The sequence below is a fragment of the Microcaecilia unicolor genome, chromosome 8 (assembly GCF_901765095.1).
Source record: "Microcaecilia unicolor chromosome 8, aMicUni1.1, whole genome shotgun sequence".
NCBI classification, from domain to species: Eukaryota; Metazoa; Chordata; class Amphibia; order Gymnophiona; family Siphonopidae; genus Microcaecilia; species Microcaecilia unicolor.
In genome coordinates, this window is record NC_044038.1 from 195,697,116 (window position 1) to 195,714,919 (window position 17,804).

General features: G+C 47.6%; 1 protein-coding gene across 1 annotated transcript in view; it reads left to right on the forward strand.

Moving 5' to 3' along the window:
- The window catches only part of TPD52L2 (TPD52 like 2), a 184,055-nt gene that overhangs the window by 79,743 nt on the left and 86,508 nt on the right, over window positions 1-17,804 (forward strand). Inside the window, 3 exon segments of the mRNA XM_030213589.1 lie at window positions 11,880-11,933; window positions 13,713-13,756; window positions 15,312-15,413. Coding sequence (XP_030069449.1) covers window positions 11,880-11,933; window positions 13,713-13,756; window positions 15,312-15,413 — 200 coding nt within the window.

Genomic DNA, 17,804 nt, shown 5'->3' on the forward strand with positions numbered 1-17,804 from the left:
TAGCGAGTCTTAGCGGTTTTACAATAATTAATAAACCGGTTAAAAGGAAAAGAACTACACTATGGATGGGAAAGAGAAAACATCCTAGTAAAAATGAGTACTACAAAAGCATAGAACAGGCGGAAATTAAGGGGCACACAAAACAATATCAACAAGAATCTAAAAACAATTGCATGTAGTTTGAATCCACTTCTGAAAGGGAACACACAATACAGCAGACGCTGGGGTTCTATTCAATACATCATGGGAGAGGGTCTTCCTCACAGAGCACAGGGTTTAAGACTACATAAAGGTATGGGGTCAGCGACAGCAGCGATGGAAGTAATGCCTTAGGTAAGGACTCGTTTGTGGCCGTTACGGAATCTCTTCTCAGCTGCTGGTCTCTGATGTCATAAAAGTACGACCTTCGAATTCCTTAGATGCTGGTTGCCAGGCAGAGTATGCAGTGGTGTGGTTGCCCAGGAATTTGACTGCCTGAGCTCCCTTTCCAGTAACATAGTAGGAGATGGTAACAATGGACACCAACAAGTCGGGTTGAGTTCATTACAATTCCATCTGGCACAGGGAACCTGAATGGAACAGGAGTATTGGTTGTCAGTAAATCGCTTGGAGCTCAGGACAGTGCAAAAATGCCTTACGTGACTTCGCTCCCTTTCTGGTGGTGGTGGGGGGGGAGGCATTTGATTCATTTGCCACATATTAAGGTCTTTCTAAGCTAATAAGTCATCAGATGGAAGAGCATGGCTCTGACATAGAGCAATAGAGCTAATTGTTTAACACACAGGAGGACCAAGTGGACTTAAAGTGGTATTGGTCACATGAATTGTTAAATTTTATGTGATATTCAACAGTATTTGATTTCTCTATTGTGTTACCCAGTGAATGTTATTTGAGGGGTCCATTGCAATTTAGAGCTGATTGTATTTATATTTTACAAGTGGATATGAACATAATTATGAAGTTAGCTCTTAAAACAAATCTTGTGATCAAGAGTATCTTAAAATATTCATTTTTCCACTTAATATAATGCAAATATATCATTTAGGAGGTTAACAGTGTAAGAGGAATTGAGGTCCTGTGAAGTTTATACTAGTTAAAATTTAATGCCAAGAAGTACAGAGTGAGGCACTTGGGGTTCAGGAATCCAAAAAAGATATACCAGGTAGGAGGGGAGAGATTGGTAATCTTGGCTCAGGAGTGGGGGAGTGATGTCCGAGGATCTGAATGTGATGAAACAATGCACTAAGGCGGTGGCCTTGGCCAGAAAGATGCTAGGCTGCATAGAGAGGGGTATAACCAGTAGAAGAAAGGAGGTGTAAGGCCCCACTTGGAGTACTGTGTTCAGTTTTGGAGGCCATAATCTTACTAAGGATGTAAAAAGACTTGAAGTGGTTCAAAGAAAAGCAAGACATACGAGAAAAGAAGAAACGGGGATAATATGATACAGGTGTTCAAATATTTGAAAGGTATTAATCCAGAGACGGGAAGGTGCTAGAACTAAAGGACAGAATTAACTTTGAAAGGGGGCAGACTCTGGAATAATGTCAGAGGGCGGTAGATACCTGGAATGCCCTCCCACAGGAGGTGGTGGAGATGAAAACGGTAATGGAATTGAAAACTGTGTGAGATAAACACAAAGGAATCCTGTTTAGAAGGATGGATCTAAAGAAGTTTAGCAGAGATTAGGAAGCAACATTGGTAATTGGGAAACAAAGCCAGTACTGGGCAAAATATACAGTCTGTGTTCTGATTGTGACTGCACAGATTCAGCTTCAGAAGTTGGAGAACAAGGTCGGTGCTGCTTAGACTTCTACGGTCTGTTCTTTGATCGTGGCTGAATAGATTTGGATGGGCTGGAGTAGAGCTTTTCTGAAGGTTCGATGCTAACTTCAGAAATTCTAGATCAAGGACGGTGCTGGGCAGAATGTTTGTACGTTTGGGAAGCTTGCCAGGTGCCCTTGGCCTGGATTGGCCGCTGTCGTGGACAGGATGCTGGGCTCAATGGACCCTTGGTCTTTTCCCAGTGTGGCATTACTTATGTGCTTATGCTCTGAAATGGCAAGGACAAATCAAAGTATACATATATGAAGTATCACTATATTTAATGAGTTTATCTTGTTGGGCAGACTGGATGGACTTTACAGGTCTTTATCTGCCATCATCTAGTATATTAATATATGTATGTTATAAAGTTTTGAATGCTTTTATTGGAGAGGATATGCCCCCCCCCCCCCCACACACATTCCATGAGATCATTTTAACCATGATGATTAAATATAACTCAGACCTTGCCCATTCCCAGCAATGAAAAAGGAGGGGGGGTGGCATGGTGTTCAGACTGCAGACCTGTTGCTGCCAACTTCTTTTGTGGCATAGTTGGGTATGTCCTAGATGGCCCACTGCACTCCAGATGTTTTTCTTTGACCCGGGGAGGTAATCAACTGTGACCTTTGAGCTGGCAGCGGAGCTGTCCTCGACCTCCCATCTTCCTGAGAAATGAGTCAGAAGGTGGTCAATGTGTTCCCCTGTCAAGTTTGGCAAGAAATGTCCATGCCTCTTGTGGGATAGCAAGGAACTTCCACCGGCCATTGACCGTTACCACCAATTTTGCAGGATACCAAGTGCCCTTTGTAGTCTCCAAGCGTAAATCTGGGAAAATCCAGACCTCTGCATTATCATATTAACGAACTTCAAGTTGCCTCGCTCTCCTCAGTACCAACTCTGTCTCCTGAAATTGCAAAGGTTTCACCATGAAGGCCCCTGGGATAATGTGACATCTGGCCTCTGTCACAGTTCTCTATGCACTCTTTCAATTTCAAATGCTGGGGTAGCTTCGGTTTCTGAAAATTGGACTGCAACAAACTATTGACCACAGGCGCTGGACCCTCACAGCCTTCAGGAACCCCCTAGGATTCTCAAATTCGAGCATCTGCATCTATTCTTTCTTGATCTTCTTCAGTTTTTCTAGGTGGTGGTTGATTTGCTTTTGCACTGTGCCTCTAGAGGATTTTTCCTCCTTCCATTCCTCCACAAGTGAGTATATCTGGGTGGGTAGGGCATCAAATCTGTCCTAGTCTGGCTATTACCAGATCAACAATTTCTGTCTTGGAACCTCTGATGTCTTTAAATATTAAGCGCTATATGGCTTCAAATGCTTCTCCACGCCATCTGTAGAAACATTAGGTCTGGCAGCCTGTACCTTAGCTGGACTTCTGAATGTTGCCCCCCCCCCCCCCCCTCCCCAGCATATATATCCTGTAATAGTGAATGGAGCCTTATGTTTAATTTGTTTGGGCATGATTCCTGAAAGGAAAAGTACCATATCCAGTAGGCAGTAGGACCCGCTAAATGTGGAGGTCTTGGGGCAGTTCTAACAGGCAGGGTGCAGATGTCCGGCTTGGAAACTGAAAGGAGGCTCCCAATGCTGTATGGGCATCCTGTTGCTCGGCTGCCACCTGGTCTGTCCGATCTCTTCCTTCCAAATAGCCTTCCCCTCACCCCCCCCCCCCTTGCAAATATGCTTTTTTGGTTCCAGCAGGCCAGTTCTTTTCTACATTATGCAGTTGGGCCCCTGGCCCACCACAGATGATTCTGCCCGGCCCCCTGAAAAGTCAGTCCTGGACCTTTCCTGTTTTCAAGGAGGGATGTCTCGGTGAAGAGTTCTCATTGGCACCATTTCCAGGGATTGAGTTTAGCACCATTCTCAGGTGCATGGCTCCCCTACTTTGTTGCTTTATACTGTTCCTTGGGAGACATTTCCTGCCAGCTGACTTTCTGCACGGCTCATGCTGGGCCACAGCTGGCTGCTCACTGTTGTTTGCACTCTGGGGGCTGCAACTAGAAGATTCTCCGGCTCAACAAGCTTCCTTGCTCTGCCCTCAAGATGGCTCTCGCTAATGGCTTTTACCCCAGTAAAGTTTGTGCTCGTCAGGGAGTTATTGGTGATGGGAGGATTGAGGCGCTCTCCTAAACCGCGTCCATCTTGGAGACTAGCTCCACCGGAAGTCTGCTTATCACTTTTAATACAAGGTTCTATTGACAAAGCAATACCTGGAGTCTGGAACAAACTGCATGGCATCCCCACTTGTAATAAGGGAATAGTCTCAAGTCATCTGTAACCAAGAAGCAAGCAAATAAGCATTCATGGTGGTGATTGCTGTGGCACAGGACTTCTTGCTTGTGTTACAAGAGATTGTTTGTGTTTTGTTTTTTTTCAGCCTTGGAGCTTTGCTGATCAGCAGCAACACTTTAAGCTGTCATATAAAGGATGCTTAAGGTTTTAGTAACAGAGAAACATGATGGCAGATAAAGGCCAAATGGCCCATCTGGTCTGGCCCTCCTCTGTAAACCCCTAACTCTTCCTAAGTGATCTCACATGCTTATCTCATGCCTTTTAAATTCTGACACAGTCCTCGGCTCTACAACCTCCAGGAGGCCATTCACGCTTCCAGCTCCCTTTTTATGAAATACTTTTAGATTACTCCTAAGCCTATTCCCTCTTAACTTCGTGTGCCCCTCGTTCCAGAGCTTTCCATTCAGTTGAAAAAGCTCACTTCCTGTACATTAATGCCCTTGACATATTTAAATGTCTCTATCCTATCTCCTCTCTCCCTCCTCTCTTCTAGTGTATACATGTTGAGGTTCATAAGCCTGTCCCTATATTTTTTTGTGTTCAAGATTGCTTACTAATTTTGTAGCTGCCCTCTGGACAGACTCCATCCTGTTTATATCTTTCCATAGGTGCAGTCTCCAGAACTGCACACAGTACTCTAAATGGGGCCTCACCAGAGAGTTATACAATGGCACTATCGCCTCCTTTTTCCTGCTGGTAAACTTTTATGCACCCAAGCATCCTTCTGGCTTTGACCGTCACTTTTTCTACCTGTTTAAAACTTTAACGTCATCAGACACAATCACCCCCAAGTCCCGCTCTTCCTTCGTACACTGAAGCACTTCACCCCCTCATTCCCTTGGATTCTTGCGACCCAAGTGCATAACCCTGCATTTTTTTTAGCATTAAATCTTAGTTCCATATCATCAAGCTGATCAATCCATAGACTGGTGGGTTGTGTCCATCTACCAGCAGGTGGAGATAGAGAGCAAACTTTTGCCTCCCTATATGTGGTCATGTGCTGCCGGAAACTCCTCAGTATGTTCTCTATCTCAGCAGGTGGTGGTCACACACAGCAGCAGCTCTGGCTAGGCCTCCAAGCCTAATTTTTAGGTTTTGTTGAGTGCCTGGGGTTCAGGGCTCTTTTGAGCAAGTGCAAACCTGGTGGTGCCAGGTCCCTCCTTTCTCCCCCCTCCGCTGGCTCCGTTAAAAAAAAAAAAAAAAAAAAAAAAAAATTTTGAACGTCCTTAAAGGCGTTTATTTCGACGTTTATTTAAACGTTTATTGCAGCTACTCACTGGGACACCAGGTCGTTACAGCTCGGAGCGGACAGCAGGTAATTTTACCTTTTTATAGCGGGCAGGGGGTTCCCCGATTGGTCTCCACGTGGCATATGGCGTCGGAGGGCGAGGGCGTAAAGAGTCGCTCCCCGGATCGCTTGGGCGCTTCTAGAGGGGATGCGGGGGTCTTAAAGCCTGATTCGCCCTTCTTGGGTGACAGTTTCGTGGCCGATGAATGTCCCGGTCCTTCCTCGGCGTGGCGGTTTTTCCCGGCATAAACGCCCATCCCCCGCTCCTCGCCTCCGCCATCTTGGCCAGCCACGCGGCTCTGACGGCTTCTTCTTGGGCCGCCCTTGAGGTTGGAGACATTAATGCCATGAACGCCCTTAATTTGGGCGACGGCACAAAAGGCGGCTAAAGTTAAGCGCCGTTCTTCCCGCGCGGCTCCTTCACGGAGTGTCGCGCCGGACGCCATTTTGGATGCGCAGCATGTCTCTCTCCCGCTCTTGCGAGCGCCGGTTGAGGTGCGTCTAGGGCTGTTGCCCAGGCTGCGGAAGTACACAGTCTGGGGGGTTTCTCCCCCGAGTTTGTTTTGCTGCTGCATCAGGCCTTCCTTATGCAAAACGCTGCCCCTGCTCCCTCGTCTGGTAAAGAGGTTGAGGTTCCCAGAGGTAAACGCCCTCGGGTTGATTCCCAGGCCTTGGAGGACTTTGTCTCCTCCGATGTAGATGAGGGCAGCGTATCTGAGGTCTCCCAACGGTCCTTTGCGGATTCCTTGGAGGAGACGGATCCCCGCTCGGATGGAGCGGATGACCCCTCTGCAGCGCGGCTCTTTAGCTCAGAGGATTTGCCCAACCTTTTGGTACAGGCCATGGACACTTTGAAGATTCCTCTCCGGAGGACGTCTCTCCCTCAGCCCCTGTTGGCTCTGCCATTATGCTGGGGACGAAGCGCCGCCTAGAACCTTCCACGTGCATGATTGCCATGCACACCTTAATTGCGGCTCAATGGGATGTCCCGGAAGCGAGCCTTAAAGTGGCTAGGGCTATGTCCCGCCTCTATCCTTTGACTGAAAGTGAACCTGAGGCCTATCTGTGGCCTACCGTGGATTCTTTAATCACTGCGGTGACTAAGAAAACGGCGTTGCCGGTGGAAGGTGGCACGGCCCTAAAGGACGCCCAAGACAGAAGATTGGAGGCGGCCTTAAGGTCGTCCTTTGAGGCAGCTGCGTTAAGTTTGCAGGCCTCAATTTGCGGCTCCTTTGTGGCCAGGGCGTGCCTGACTATGGTGCAGCGGGCTTTCCCCTCGGATCATTCCTTGAGGGCTGATTGGCCGCCCTGGAATCGGGCTTAGCCTATTTGGCAGACTTGCTGTATGATGTCTTGAGGGCCTCGGCGAAAGGCATGGCTCAGACAATCTCTGCGCGGCGGTGGCTTGGCTGAAACATTGGTCTGCTGACCACGCCTCTAAATCCGCCTGGCTAGATTGCCTTTTAAAGGCAAGCTGCGCTTGGGGTCGAGCTGGACAAATCGTGACCGATCTCGGCACGTCTAAGGGCAAGAAAGTTACCAGAGGTCAGGGCTCGGGCTAGTACTCGCCCTGGTACCTCCAGAGGATGGTTTCAGGAAGCCCATCGGTACCGCCCGGGCAGGTCGGGCTCCTCTGCCCCCTCTTCCTTCAGAGGAACTCTCCCCCAAAGCAGCATTCCTTTCGCAGAGACCGCCGTCCCGGAGGTGCTCCCTCGGTCCTCCCCCAGGGTCTCGTACCCAATGACGGGGCTTGGTCCACGCCCCAGTGCAGATTGGAGGACGGCTGTCCTCGTTTTATGGGCGAGTGGACCACAATAACTTCAGACGCTTGGGTGCTGGAAGTCATCAGAGACGGCTACAAGCTAGAGTTCTTCCGACCCTTAAAAGACGGGTTTGTACTCTCTCCCTGCAAGTCTCCGGTCAAAGCTGTGGTAGTGCAGCAGACCTTGAACAATCTGATCCGCCTGGGGGCGGTCGTTCCGGTGCCAGAAAATCAGCTTGGCAAGGAACGTTACTCCATTTACTTTGTGGTACCAAAGAAAGGAGGTTCTGTACGTCCTATCCTCGACCTCAAAGGGGTCAATCGGGCCTTGAAAGTTCGGCACTTTCGCATGGAGACCCTCCGCTCTGTTATAGCGGCAGTGAAGGCAGGAGAGTTCCTGGCATCCTTGGACATCAAGGAAGCGGACTTGCATATTCCCATCTGGCCTCCTCATCAACGCTTTCTGCGTTTTGCAGTACTGGGCCGACACTTCCAGTTCAGAGCCCTCCCGTTCGGTTGGCTACTGCTCCGCGGACCTTCCCCAAAGTAATGGTGGTCATCGCAGCCTTCCTGAGGAAGGAAGGAGTACAAGTCCATTCTTATCTGGACGATTGGTTGATCCGAGCCCCTCTTTTATGCAGAGTGCGGCAAAGCTGTGAACCGGGTGGTTGCTCTTTTGAGCTCCTGGGTGGATCATCAACTGGGAGAAAAGCCAGCTGCGCCCGACTCAGTCCCTGGAGTATCTGGGAGTTCGATTCGACACCCAAGTGGGCAGAGTGCTCCTGCCAGACAATCGGATTGTCAAGCTTCAGGCTCAGGTGGACCAGTTCCTAGTAGCCTCTCCTCTTCGGGCTTGGGACTATGTGCAGCTGTTGGGCTCTATGACGGCCACGATGGAAGTAGTGCCCTGGCCAGGGCTCATATGAGACCACTACAGCAATTTCTGCTGCAGCGCTGGACTCCGATGTCGGAGGAGTATACTGTGCGCCTTCCCTTGGTCCCAGCAGTGCGCAAGGCGCTGAGCTGGTGGACGCAGACAGTCAAGTTGTCTGCAGGAATGCCTCTGGTGACCCCGGAGTGGATTGTCGTCACGACAGACGCCTCTTTGACGGGCTGGGGAGCCCACTGCTTGGGAAGGACAGCGCAGGGCTCCGGTCTCCTGCAGAGGCAAGTGGTCTATCAACCTCCTGGAACTCGGAGCCATTCGGTTGGCGCTGCTGGAGTTCATCCCGGGTACTGGCGTTGAAGCCAGTACGGGTCCTGTCGGACTATGCCACGGCTGTGGCCTATGTCATCCGCCAGGGAGGTACCAAGAGCGCCCTCTAGCCAAGGAGGCTATGAATCTCTGCCAGTGGACGGAAGTGAACCTGGAGCAGCTGTCAGCGGCCCACATTGCCGGAGTCATGAATGTCAAGGCGGACTTTCTCAGTCGCCATACCTTGGAGCCCGGAGAGTGGCAGCTATCTGCTCAGGCGTTCTTGGACATCACGAAGCGCTGGGGCCAGCCGAGCCTAGTTCTCATGGCTTCATCGGCCAATTGCCAAGTGCCGCGCTTTTTCAGCAGAGGACGGGACCCTCGATCCCTGGGAGTAGATGCTCTTCTCCAACAGTGGCCGACACAAAAGCGTCTCTGTGTGTTCCCGCCCTGGCCCATGTTGGGCAGGGTGCTAGACCGGGTGGCAAGCATCCCCGGCAGGGTAATCCTGGTGGGTCCGGATTGGCCCAGAAGTCCCTGGTATGCGGACTTGTTCAGGCTCTCAGTCGCCGATCCTCTGCGGCTGCCAGTGGAGCAGGACCTGTTTACATCAGGGTCCCGTGGTGATGGAGGATCCCTCCCCCTTTGGTCTTACGGCCTGGCTATTGAGCGGCAGCGTCTGAGAAAGAAGGGTTTCTCAGACAAGGTCATCGCCACTATGCTGAGAGCGAGGAAGCGCTCTACTTCTACTGCTTATGCCAGGGTTTGGCGTATCTTTGCAGCGTGGTGTGAAGCAGGCTCACTTTCTCCCTTCACTGCTCCAATTTCTTCAGTGTTGGCGTTCCTGCAAGAAGGTCTGGAGAAAGACCTGTCGCTCAGTTCCCTTAAAGTCCAGGTAGCGGCTCTGGCTTGCTTCAGGGGCCGCCTGAAGGGTGCTTCCCTGGCTTCGCAGCCAGATGTGGTGCGCTTTCTCAAGGGAGTTAATCACCTGCGCCCTCCTCTGCACTCAGTGGTGCCTGCGTGGAATCTCAACCTGGTGCTAAGAGCATTGCAGAAGCCGCCTTTTGAACCCTTGTCGAGGGCATCTCTGAAAGACCTGACGTTGAAAGCAGTCTTTTGGTGGCTATCACTTCAGCCAGAAGAGTTTCCGAGCTCCAGGCACTCTCAGGTCGAGAGCCTTTCTGCAGTTCACTGAGGCAGGAGTGACTATTTGCACAGTGCCTTCCTTCCTGCCCAAGATTGTTTTTCGCTTCCATGTGAATCAGCAGCTCTGTCTCCCTTCCTTTCGTAGGGAGGTCTACCCAGAGGAATACTCTGCTCTCAATTTCTGGATGTGAGACGAGTCATCATCAGATGCTTGGAAGTGACCAATGATTTCCGGAAATCGGATCTTCTGTTTGTCCTGTTTACAGGTCCTCGTAAGGGTCTGCAGGCTTCTAAGCCTACAGTGGCAAGATGGGTCAAGGAAGCCATTGCAGCGGCTTAGGTGGCCGCGGGGAAGGCCCATACCTTTGCCAGGCATTACCGCTTGACTGTGGCTGCTCGGGCGGAGGCCCGGTTTGGAGCTTCAGTGTTGCGGTCAGGGATTTCTATGTCCCGCCCTGGGTGAGTACTGCTTCGGTACATCCCACCAGTCTATGGATTGATCAGCTTGATGATATGGAAGGTAAAATTATGTATCATACCTGATAATTTTCTTTCCATTAATCATAGCTGATCAATCCATAGCCCCTCCCAGATATCTGTACTGTTTATATTCTGGTTGAATTTTAGGTTCAAAGTTTAGCCTTCAGTTACTTCGGGAGGACTTCGTGTTCAAGTTCTTCTTTCACCTGGATTTCTTCAAGAGTTGAGACGAGTTGTGTTACAGTGAGCTGCTGCATTCCTCTCCCCTCCGTTTTACGGGGCTGGTTGAGATTTAAATTCTGCCGGCACTCCCTCCCGCTTCGTGCGGCTGTAGGGCAGCTTTGTACCCCTCCCGCTTCGGCGGTGTTAGGGTCAGTCAGCTCCTCCCGCGGTTGCGGTTGCAGGATAAGCCAGATCCCCCCGCATCGGCGGGTGTGGTGTCCCTCCCCCGCTCCGCGGGGATGAGCTGGACGGATTCCCCTCCCCCACTTGTGTGGGGATGAGCTGGGTTAATTCCCCTCCCCCGTTTCAGCGGTGGTGAGCTGGCAGAGTGTCCCTTCGTGGGTGTAATTCTCTAAGTGCTGAGTCCTGCGGATGGAGCTTTGATATCGACATACTGAGGAGTTTCCGGCAGCACATGACCACATATAGGGAGGCAAAAGTTTGCTCTCTATCTCCACCTGCTGGTAGATGGACACACCCACCAGTCTATGGATTGATCAGCTATGATTAATGGAAAGAAAATTATCAGGTATGATACATAATTTTACCATCATCCCCCCCCCCCCCCTCTCTGTTTGGTATTGGAGGAATAAATTAATCAACTCATGATAATGGAGTCAGAGGGTGCCCATTTGTCTCTGAAGAGGCACCAGAGGTTTCTGGCGATCTGGAGGGGGGGGGGCTTATTTGAATACAGTTTCTCCTGCAGCTAGGAGTCAAATTTTGAACAGATTTTCGCTGGACTGTTGAGGGCAGCTGAGTGGGGGGACCAGGCATCACAGGAATGGGTTAGGGGGTTGCGGATTAGGGGATAGTGAATATATTACTTGAGGGTAGGTCGGACCAGAAGGGCAAAGGTCAGGTCTTCACATGTGGAACCACTGTTTTTGGGTGGGGTTAGTGGGAGGAGGTATTTGGGGAGTGGGTTGGGGGGGGGTAGGAGGTATAGGGAGGGACTTTTCTGGAGGTAGTTGTGTTGGGATGCTTAGGATCTGTTTTCAAAGTCTATGCAAGAATATATTCACTATTGAGAAGCTTTTAAATAAGACTGTTTCTAGTTAAACGTACAGAGTATAACACAAAGGGACAGAAGCTTTCTGTAGCAGGAGACTAAAGAAGGATTAAAGTTCCTTAAATAAGTTCACTGTAGCTGAGAATTGATGAGGGTTGGTGTTTAATGTTATACATAGAATAGAGGTGCGGGGTGGGGATAAACTGCTTTAAAAAAAAAAAAAAAAACCAAGGATGATGTAGGAATATAATAGCTTGCCCACACTATGTACTTCTTGTTGTCTGAATCTGTATGCAATCCTACTATGGACATATCTCTTCTGTATTAACATCAATAAAAATCATTGCATATAAATCTTAGTTGCCAAATATTGGTACATTCCTCCAGCTTCACTAGGTCCTTCCTCATGTCATTCACACCCTCCAGGGTGTCCACCCTGTTGCAGAGTTGGGTATCATCAGCAAAGACAAACTTTACCAGACAGCCCTTCAGCAATATCGGTCACAAAGACGTTTTGTTTTGACTCATGTTGGGGAAAGATTATATTGTATATCAGAGCTTCACATAACAATACCATATTGGAACTGAAATGGCAATTTACTCAAATTTTGTTTCTAGCTACTTTTGAGAACTTTGGAGAAGCTTAGGGAGTGGAATGAGAAAGTAACGCAATTGGATGTGCAAATTGGTGCAGCTGCTCAGCACTACTTTCGGTGGGGCTGTGTATGCTTAGTGATAGAGTTAAGAACGTAGGTGTTGCCGTACTGGGACAAACCAAAAGTCCATCAAGCCCAGTATTCTGTTCCAACAGTGGCTAGTCCAGGTCACAAGTACCTGACCAGATCCCAGAAAAGAAACTGGTTTATACTGCTTATCCTAGAAATAAGCAGTGGATTTTCTCAAGTCCATCTTAATGGCTTATAGACTTTCATTTAGGAAACTATCCAAACCTGTTTTTTTTTTTTTTTTTTAACACTGCTAAGCTAACTGCTTTTACCACATTCTCTGGCAACTAATTTCAGAGTAGCTTCATTGCATGTTCCCTAGTCCTAGTAGTTTGGGAAAGAGTAAACAAGTGGTTCACCTCTACCCGTTCCATTCTACTCAGCATTTTTATAGATCTCTATCATCTCCCCTCAGCCATCTCTTCTCCAAGCTGAAGAGCCCTAGCCGCTTTATCCTTTCCTCATAGGGAAACCACCCCATCCTCTTTTCATTGCCCTTCTCTGTACCTTTTAGAATTCCACTCTTTTTTTTTTTTTTTTTGAGATGAGCATAATTGCACACAGTATTCGAGGTGCAGTCGCACCGTGAGTGTGAGGGAGCGCGACTGCATTTGAGCTTTCACTTATCACATACTAAACATTCCCCTCAGTGATGGCCTTCTCACCCTTTCTCACCCTTGAGCTCTCTAGATGCTATTTCTGTCTCTTGATGCTGCTGTACTGTAAACCATTTTATGAAAATGACAGGAGAAGCCATATGATCTTCGTTCTTAATACAAAACTAAAATTGCATATCTTGTGTTTCTACAGCATGGGAGAAAGAGGTCAGTTTATTTGTTTCTTGGACTGGGAACTTGCTTTGTTTTTCTAGGTTAGAGATTTGGCCTGAAGTTGTTTGCTGTTGTGAGAAACCAGCGATACTTTGGGCCTGTACTCTGAGGTGCTGTGGGTTGTATTTTTGATGGAGATTTTATATCCTGGTTGGTACATCAAGACTGGTAATAAAATTAGTGGCAATACATGCGTTCCGGTACATGAGTACTGTCTAGTCACTACTAGACACTATTGACTGTGATAAAGCAGAGGCTGGGGGAGAGCCGCTGTGAAAGTGTGCAAGATAGCGGGCAGCCCCAGAGCAGGAGCTAGTTGCCATTCATCCTTGGCTTCATGATAGCCCCTTTTTGGTGTTTTGCTTTTGGTCGATCATGTGAAGAGGAAAAGCTTGATGTGTGCCATGTGTTGTAAAGCAAACATCTGTACCCACAGACTACACACTCACCCCTTGCTCATGTTGTATGAGCTTCTGTCACCATACCTCTTCCCTTTAGACCCTGAACGTTTATCTGCTGATACCCTAGGCCTGTGTTTTTGTAGAAATGTCTTCCATTGCTCTTGGGCTGTGCATACTGATAGAGCTGGTTATGCTTTTTAAAACATATATTTTTTTTTTATTATTTTGTAAATGTTTTAGGCTGTGGTTTTCTTTCTGGATTTATTCTAGTTTTAAAGCCTGGCAAAGATCTGTCCAGCTAGAGAAGAGTATAGTGGTCACTTCTGGTACTGCTGATATTAGTACTCCTTGTGGTAAAGTATCTGTTGTAAGGCTGCAGAATTGGGTGTCCCTTTTCTATGGAGATAGTTAAGGGTGCTGCTGGGGTTCCTAGGCCCTGGGTGCAGGGAGAGAACCGTTGTCTCCCTTCTGCTCTATATCTTCCTCGTCCCATTGTGTTTATAGATATCTGTCAGCCAGCAGCACACTGAAGACTGGAATGAGAAAGTTACCCAATCAGAAGCGTGAGTGTCTTGAGCTGCAGCTACTAAAATGACCAAAAAATGTCAGACCCAGGCTTTCAAATCTGGCCTACAGCAGAGATGCCTCGCTCTGTTCACTGTAAGGGGGTTGGGGGTGGAAATGACAGCTGCTCCAGAAGTCTCGTTAGATAGTATTTCTACACCAGAGGTGATCCTGATAGTGCAAAATCATCCCTTTACACAAGTGGGAGCTCCACCTGCAAAGCACAGCGAAGGATTTGGAGGCCTATAAAGTTTTCTTAACCAGTGTGCTTTTGAAGTTTAGTTGGAGGCTTTATCCAGCACTAAAGTTCAGATGCTGTGTTGCGTGTCCTGGATTGGAGTACATGCTAAATATTAGTGAGCTGGAGGTGTGCTGATAGTGGTACAGGGCCTATTGGGTTTAAGTTGTATTCTGCTGTGGTTGGTTATAAGCCATTTTAGCCATATGACATCAGAAGGTCCAGGTTTTACCCACTGAGATTGTCTTCACAGTTGTTCAGGGCTGTAAATAGCACTATTATTGGAGAACCAAAGATAAATGTTCTTGAATGGGTTGGGGAGGGGGTTTGGGATGTTTGTACTGCTAATGTGGATACAGAGAGGATGTCTTGCTCTTTAGAGCTATTTTGGCACAACACTGAGGTTTCTCTAACGAAAAAAAAAAAAAAAATGCCAGAATGCTGGCATCCCTGCTAAGGTTCTTTTTCTTTGGGTTACTATACCACAAGTTAAAATTACTTCCATACCCAAATAGGTGGTGGTCTCGGTCTTAACACTGAGTGTGTTAATGGTGCTGCTATCTTGCTTTGTTCTAATGGTGTCTGATGCATAGCTTTGGGTATAGGATGATAGTGGGCATGATACTCCTGAGAAGACGTTCTGAAAGATAGAAGGGCAAGGAGGGGCTATTCCCTTATGGGAGTCCAGGTTTGGAGGGCCTTACTGTGCATGAAGGTTGCTCAGTGAGTAATTGAGGGTTCCAGGGGGGTATGCTTTTTGGTAAGAGGGTTTGCTTGCTGGGATGCCTTTAGGTTGAATACCTGCTTCCTGTGAAACCTGCAGCATTAATTCATATGCCAAGGGGTATTCAGGTACATGCAATACTCATCTGCCTTTCATTCTGAGATTTATTACTAACTCTTTTGTGTGATATACTGGAGGTGGGGTAGGGGAAAAGCAAGAATGATGTATGTTTGTGTAGATGGATTAATATACTGGGGAGGTGGGGTAGGGGAAAAGCAAGAATGGTGTATTTTGTGTAGATGGATGATAATCTGTCCAGAACTCCTAAATTTATTACTCAATTTTCAAGCAAAGTTCACAGCTGTGAATTATTGAGATATGGTAGTTTTTTCCATATATTCTTTCTCTGTTCCTATATCCTGACAGGAGCTATGGTAGCAGAAATGTTAGGACTTCTGCTAATATCTGTATTGTAACTATGACTTTGTGACTACTAACTAGTGTGCTGTGTAATATAATGTATTTATTTTTTAATACACATCTAGCTACACGCCTTGCACAGCTTTCCTGTATATCCTTCCTTTTCTTGTAGGTATAAGAAGACTCAGGAGACTTTGTCCCAGGCTGGACAGAAGACCTCTGCAGCCCTGTCCACTGTGTGCACTGCCATCAGCAGAAAGCTGGGAGACATGAGGTACAGTCTACACTCGTTTTTCTTTTCCATGCTGCCTGTTCCCTAACAGAGCTATATAGCAGATGAACAATAGTACAATCTCTAAAATTAATCAGTAAAAGGATGTATATTAACCAGTCTCTTCTCCCTTTGTCTCTGTAGCCGAAGCCAAAATTTATTTCCCTGTTCCCCCCTCCCATTCCTCTTGTATTGTGAGAACCTCTTTGTTGTGCCCTCTAAATCCTTGGAAGGTGAAGATAGACTCTCTTGTTCATTACTGACCTAGAGATTAGACTAGAGGGAACCTGGTGCTTTTGAGGTGCTTGACTATGATCCCCAAGAGAGTATTACAGTTCCTATCTATTCAGTTATGAAAACTACTTTATTCAAAAACTAGGAGAACCCTCTGTCAGTCTAACTTGCCCCCAAAGAAATTGACACAATGTATAAAAATGCAAAAATTTGCCAGCTATTGCATCATTCTTTGGTGGTCAAGTCTGCATTAAAACGCACTCACATTTGCAGATCTTATGCTTATGCTCCTCCAGGAAGAGAAGGAAGAACTCTGGACTCATATGGCAGAAAATCTTTACAAGCCACAACGCTAATCAATCGCATTTAAGACTACCAGCTTTATTCCACCATTTATTTAAGATCTTTTACAGAGTAGTTTATCATTTTTGAATATCTTCCTTCTGATTAAACAAGAGTTCCAAAAGGTTTACACAAGGCTTACCTGTCATGAATATCTTGCTACACAGGCATGTGACGCTTTCGACATTTCTTACTGCATCTCTGCTCTGACAGACTGCTACAACCTTCCTCTTCTACTAGAAGGTTTCAAGGGGTTTATAGACAATATAATTATCATTCTAAGCGTCGTTATACCCCTATGTCTCCTCCCATATCCGCATTCTACACCTCAGGAAAGCAAGGACAGAAGTGCCGATCTCCTTCTCGGTAAAAGCAGCCTAACTTTTGATTCCTTACTAAAGAGAACTGTCACTGCCAGTGGCAGATACCAACAAATCTTCTGTCTGAGGGGAGGGCTACTTCTGTTCCATCAAAGATGTTTTCTCATCACCTCCAATGGCTGGGTCTTACGATCCAACATGGCTACATTCTGTGTTGGGCAAACAAGACACCCTGATCATCCACCAAGAGTCTCATTTCAGCTCCCTCCAACTTCAATTATTATGAGAGGAGCTCTCTGACCTCCTCCAGCAGAAAAGCGATAAAGCCAGTTCTTCCACTGAATAGAGGTCAAGGATTCTACTCCAGTTATTTTCTGATTCCCAAAAAGGGGGAATCCATCCAATTCTCGACCTATGAGATTTAAAAGTTTTGCATGGTATCTTTGGGGTCACTATTGTCCGTGATGCAGCTCAATAATTGACTGTGCTCTCTAGACCTCAAGAAGTCATATACCCACATACTACTACTACTACTACTTCTTAATATTTCTAAAGCTCTTCCAGGGTTACGCAGCGCTGTACAATTTAACACAGAGGACAGTCCCTGCTCAAAGGAGCTTACAATCTAAAGGACAAAAAGTGCAGTCAATCAAATTGGAGCAGTCTAGATTTCCTGAATAGAAGTATAATGGTTAGGTGCCGAAGGCGACATTGAAGAGGTGGGCTTTGAGCAAGGATTTGAAGATGGGCAGGGAGGGGGCTTGGCGTATGGGCTCAGGGAGTTTATTCCAAGCATAGGGTGAGGCGAGGCAGAAAGGGCGGAGCCTGGAGTTGGCAGTGGTGGAGAAGGGTACTGAGAGGAGGGATTTGTCCTGTGAGCGGAGGTTACGGGTAGGAGCGTAAGGGGAGATTAGGGTAGAGAGGTAATGAGGGGCTGCAGATTGAGTGCATTTGTAGGTAAGTAGGAGAAGCTTGAACTGTGTGTGGTACCTGATCTATTCTACCCGCTCTCAAAGTCTCTTCGGTTCCGCTGTGGGTCTCTACCATGGCCAAGATCTGCACCCCAGCTCACCTCTAGACCTTGGGTGGGGTGGGGGGTGTCAAAGTTCAGCTGTGCAGTGTCCTCCAGGGCTTCGGCTAGGCTCTGTGACACTCTGTAGGGAGGTGGACTGCCCTCCCACTCTTCCAGTGCTGGTTGAGCCCAGTTTCCTGGCACGCAGGTTCGCCAAGAGATAGTTGAAGCCCTTGAAAGCACCGGACTGGCATGGGACGCCAAACTTCACGTGTGAGTCCTATATAAAGAAGAGCCTGGCATTCTTCAGACACCTTCGCAAGAGGTCTTCTAGTTCCGGTTGCCTCCTGTTCCAGCCAAGGTCTGCCTTGCCTTGAGTCTAATTTTGTTGTTCACTTGTCTTGTCTTGTTCCTGTAGGCTTTGCATTGTTTTCTAGCCATTTTCTGGTTCTTGTCCTTTGCCTTGCCTAGTCTAATCTCTCGCCA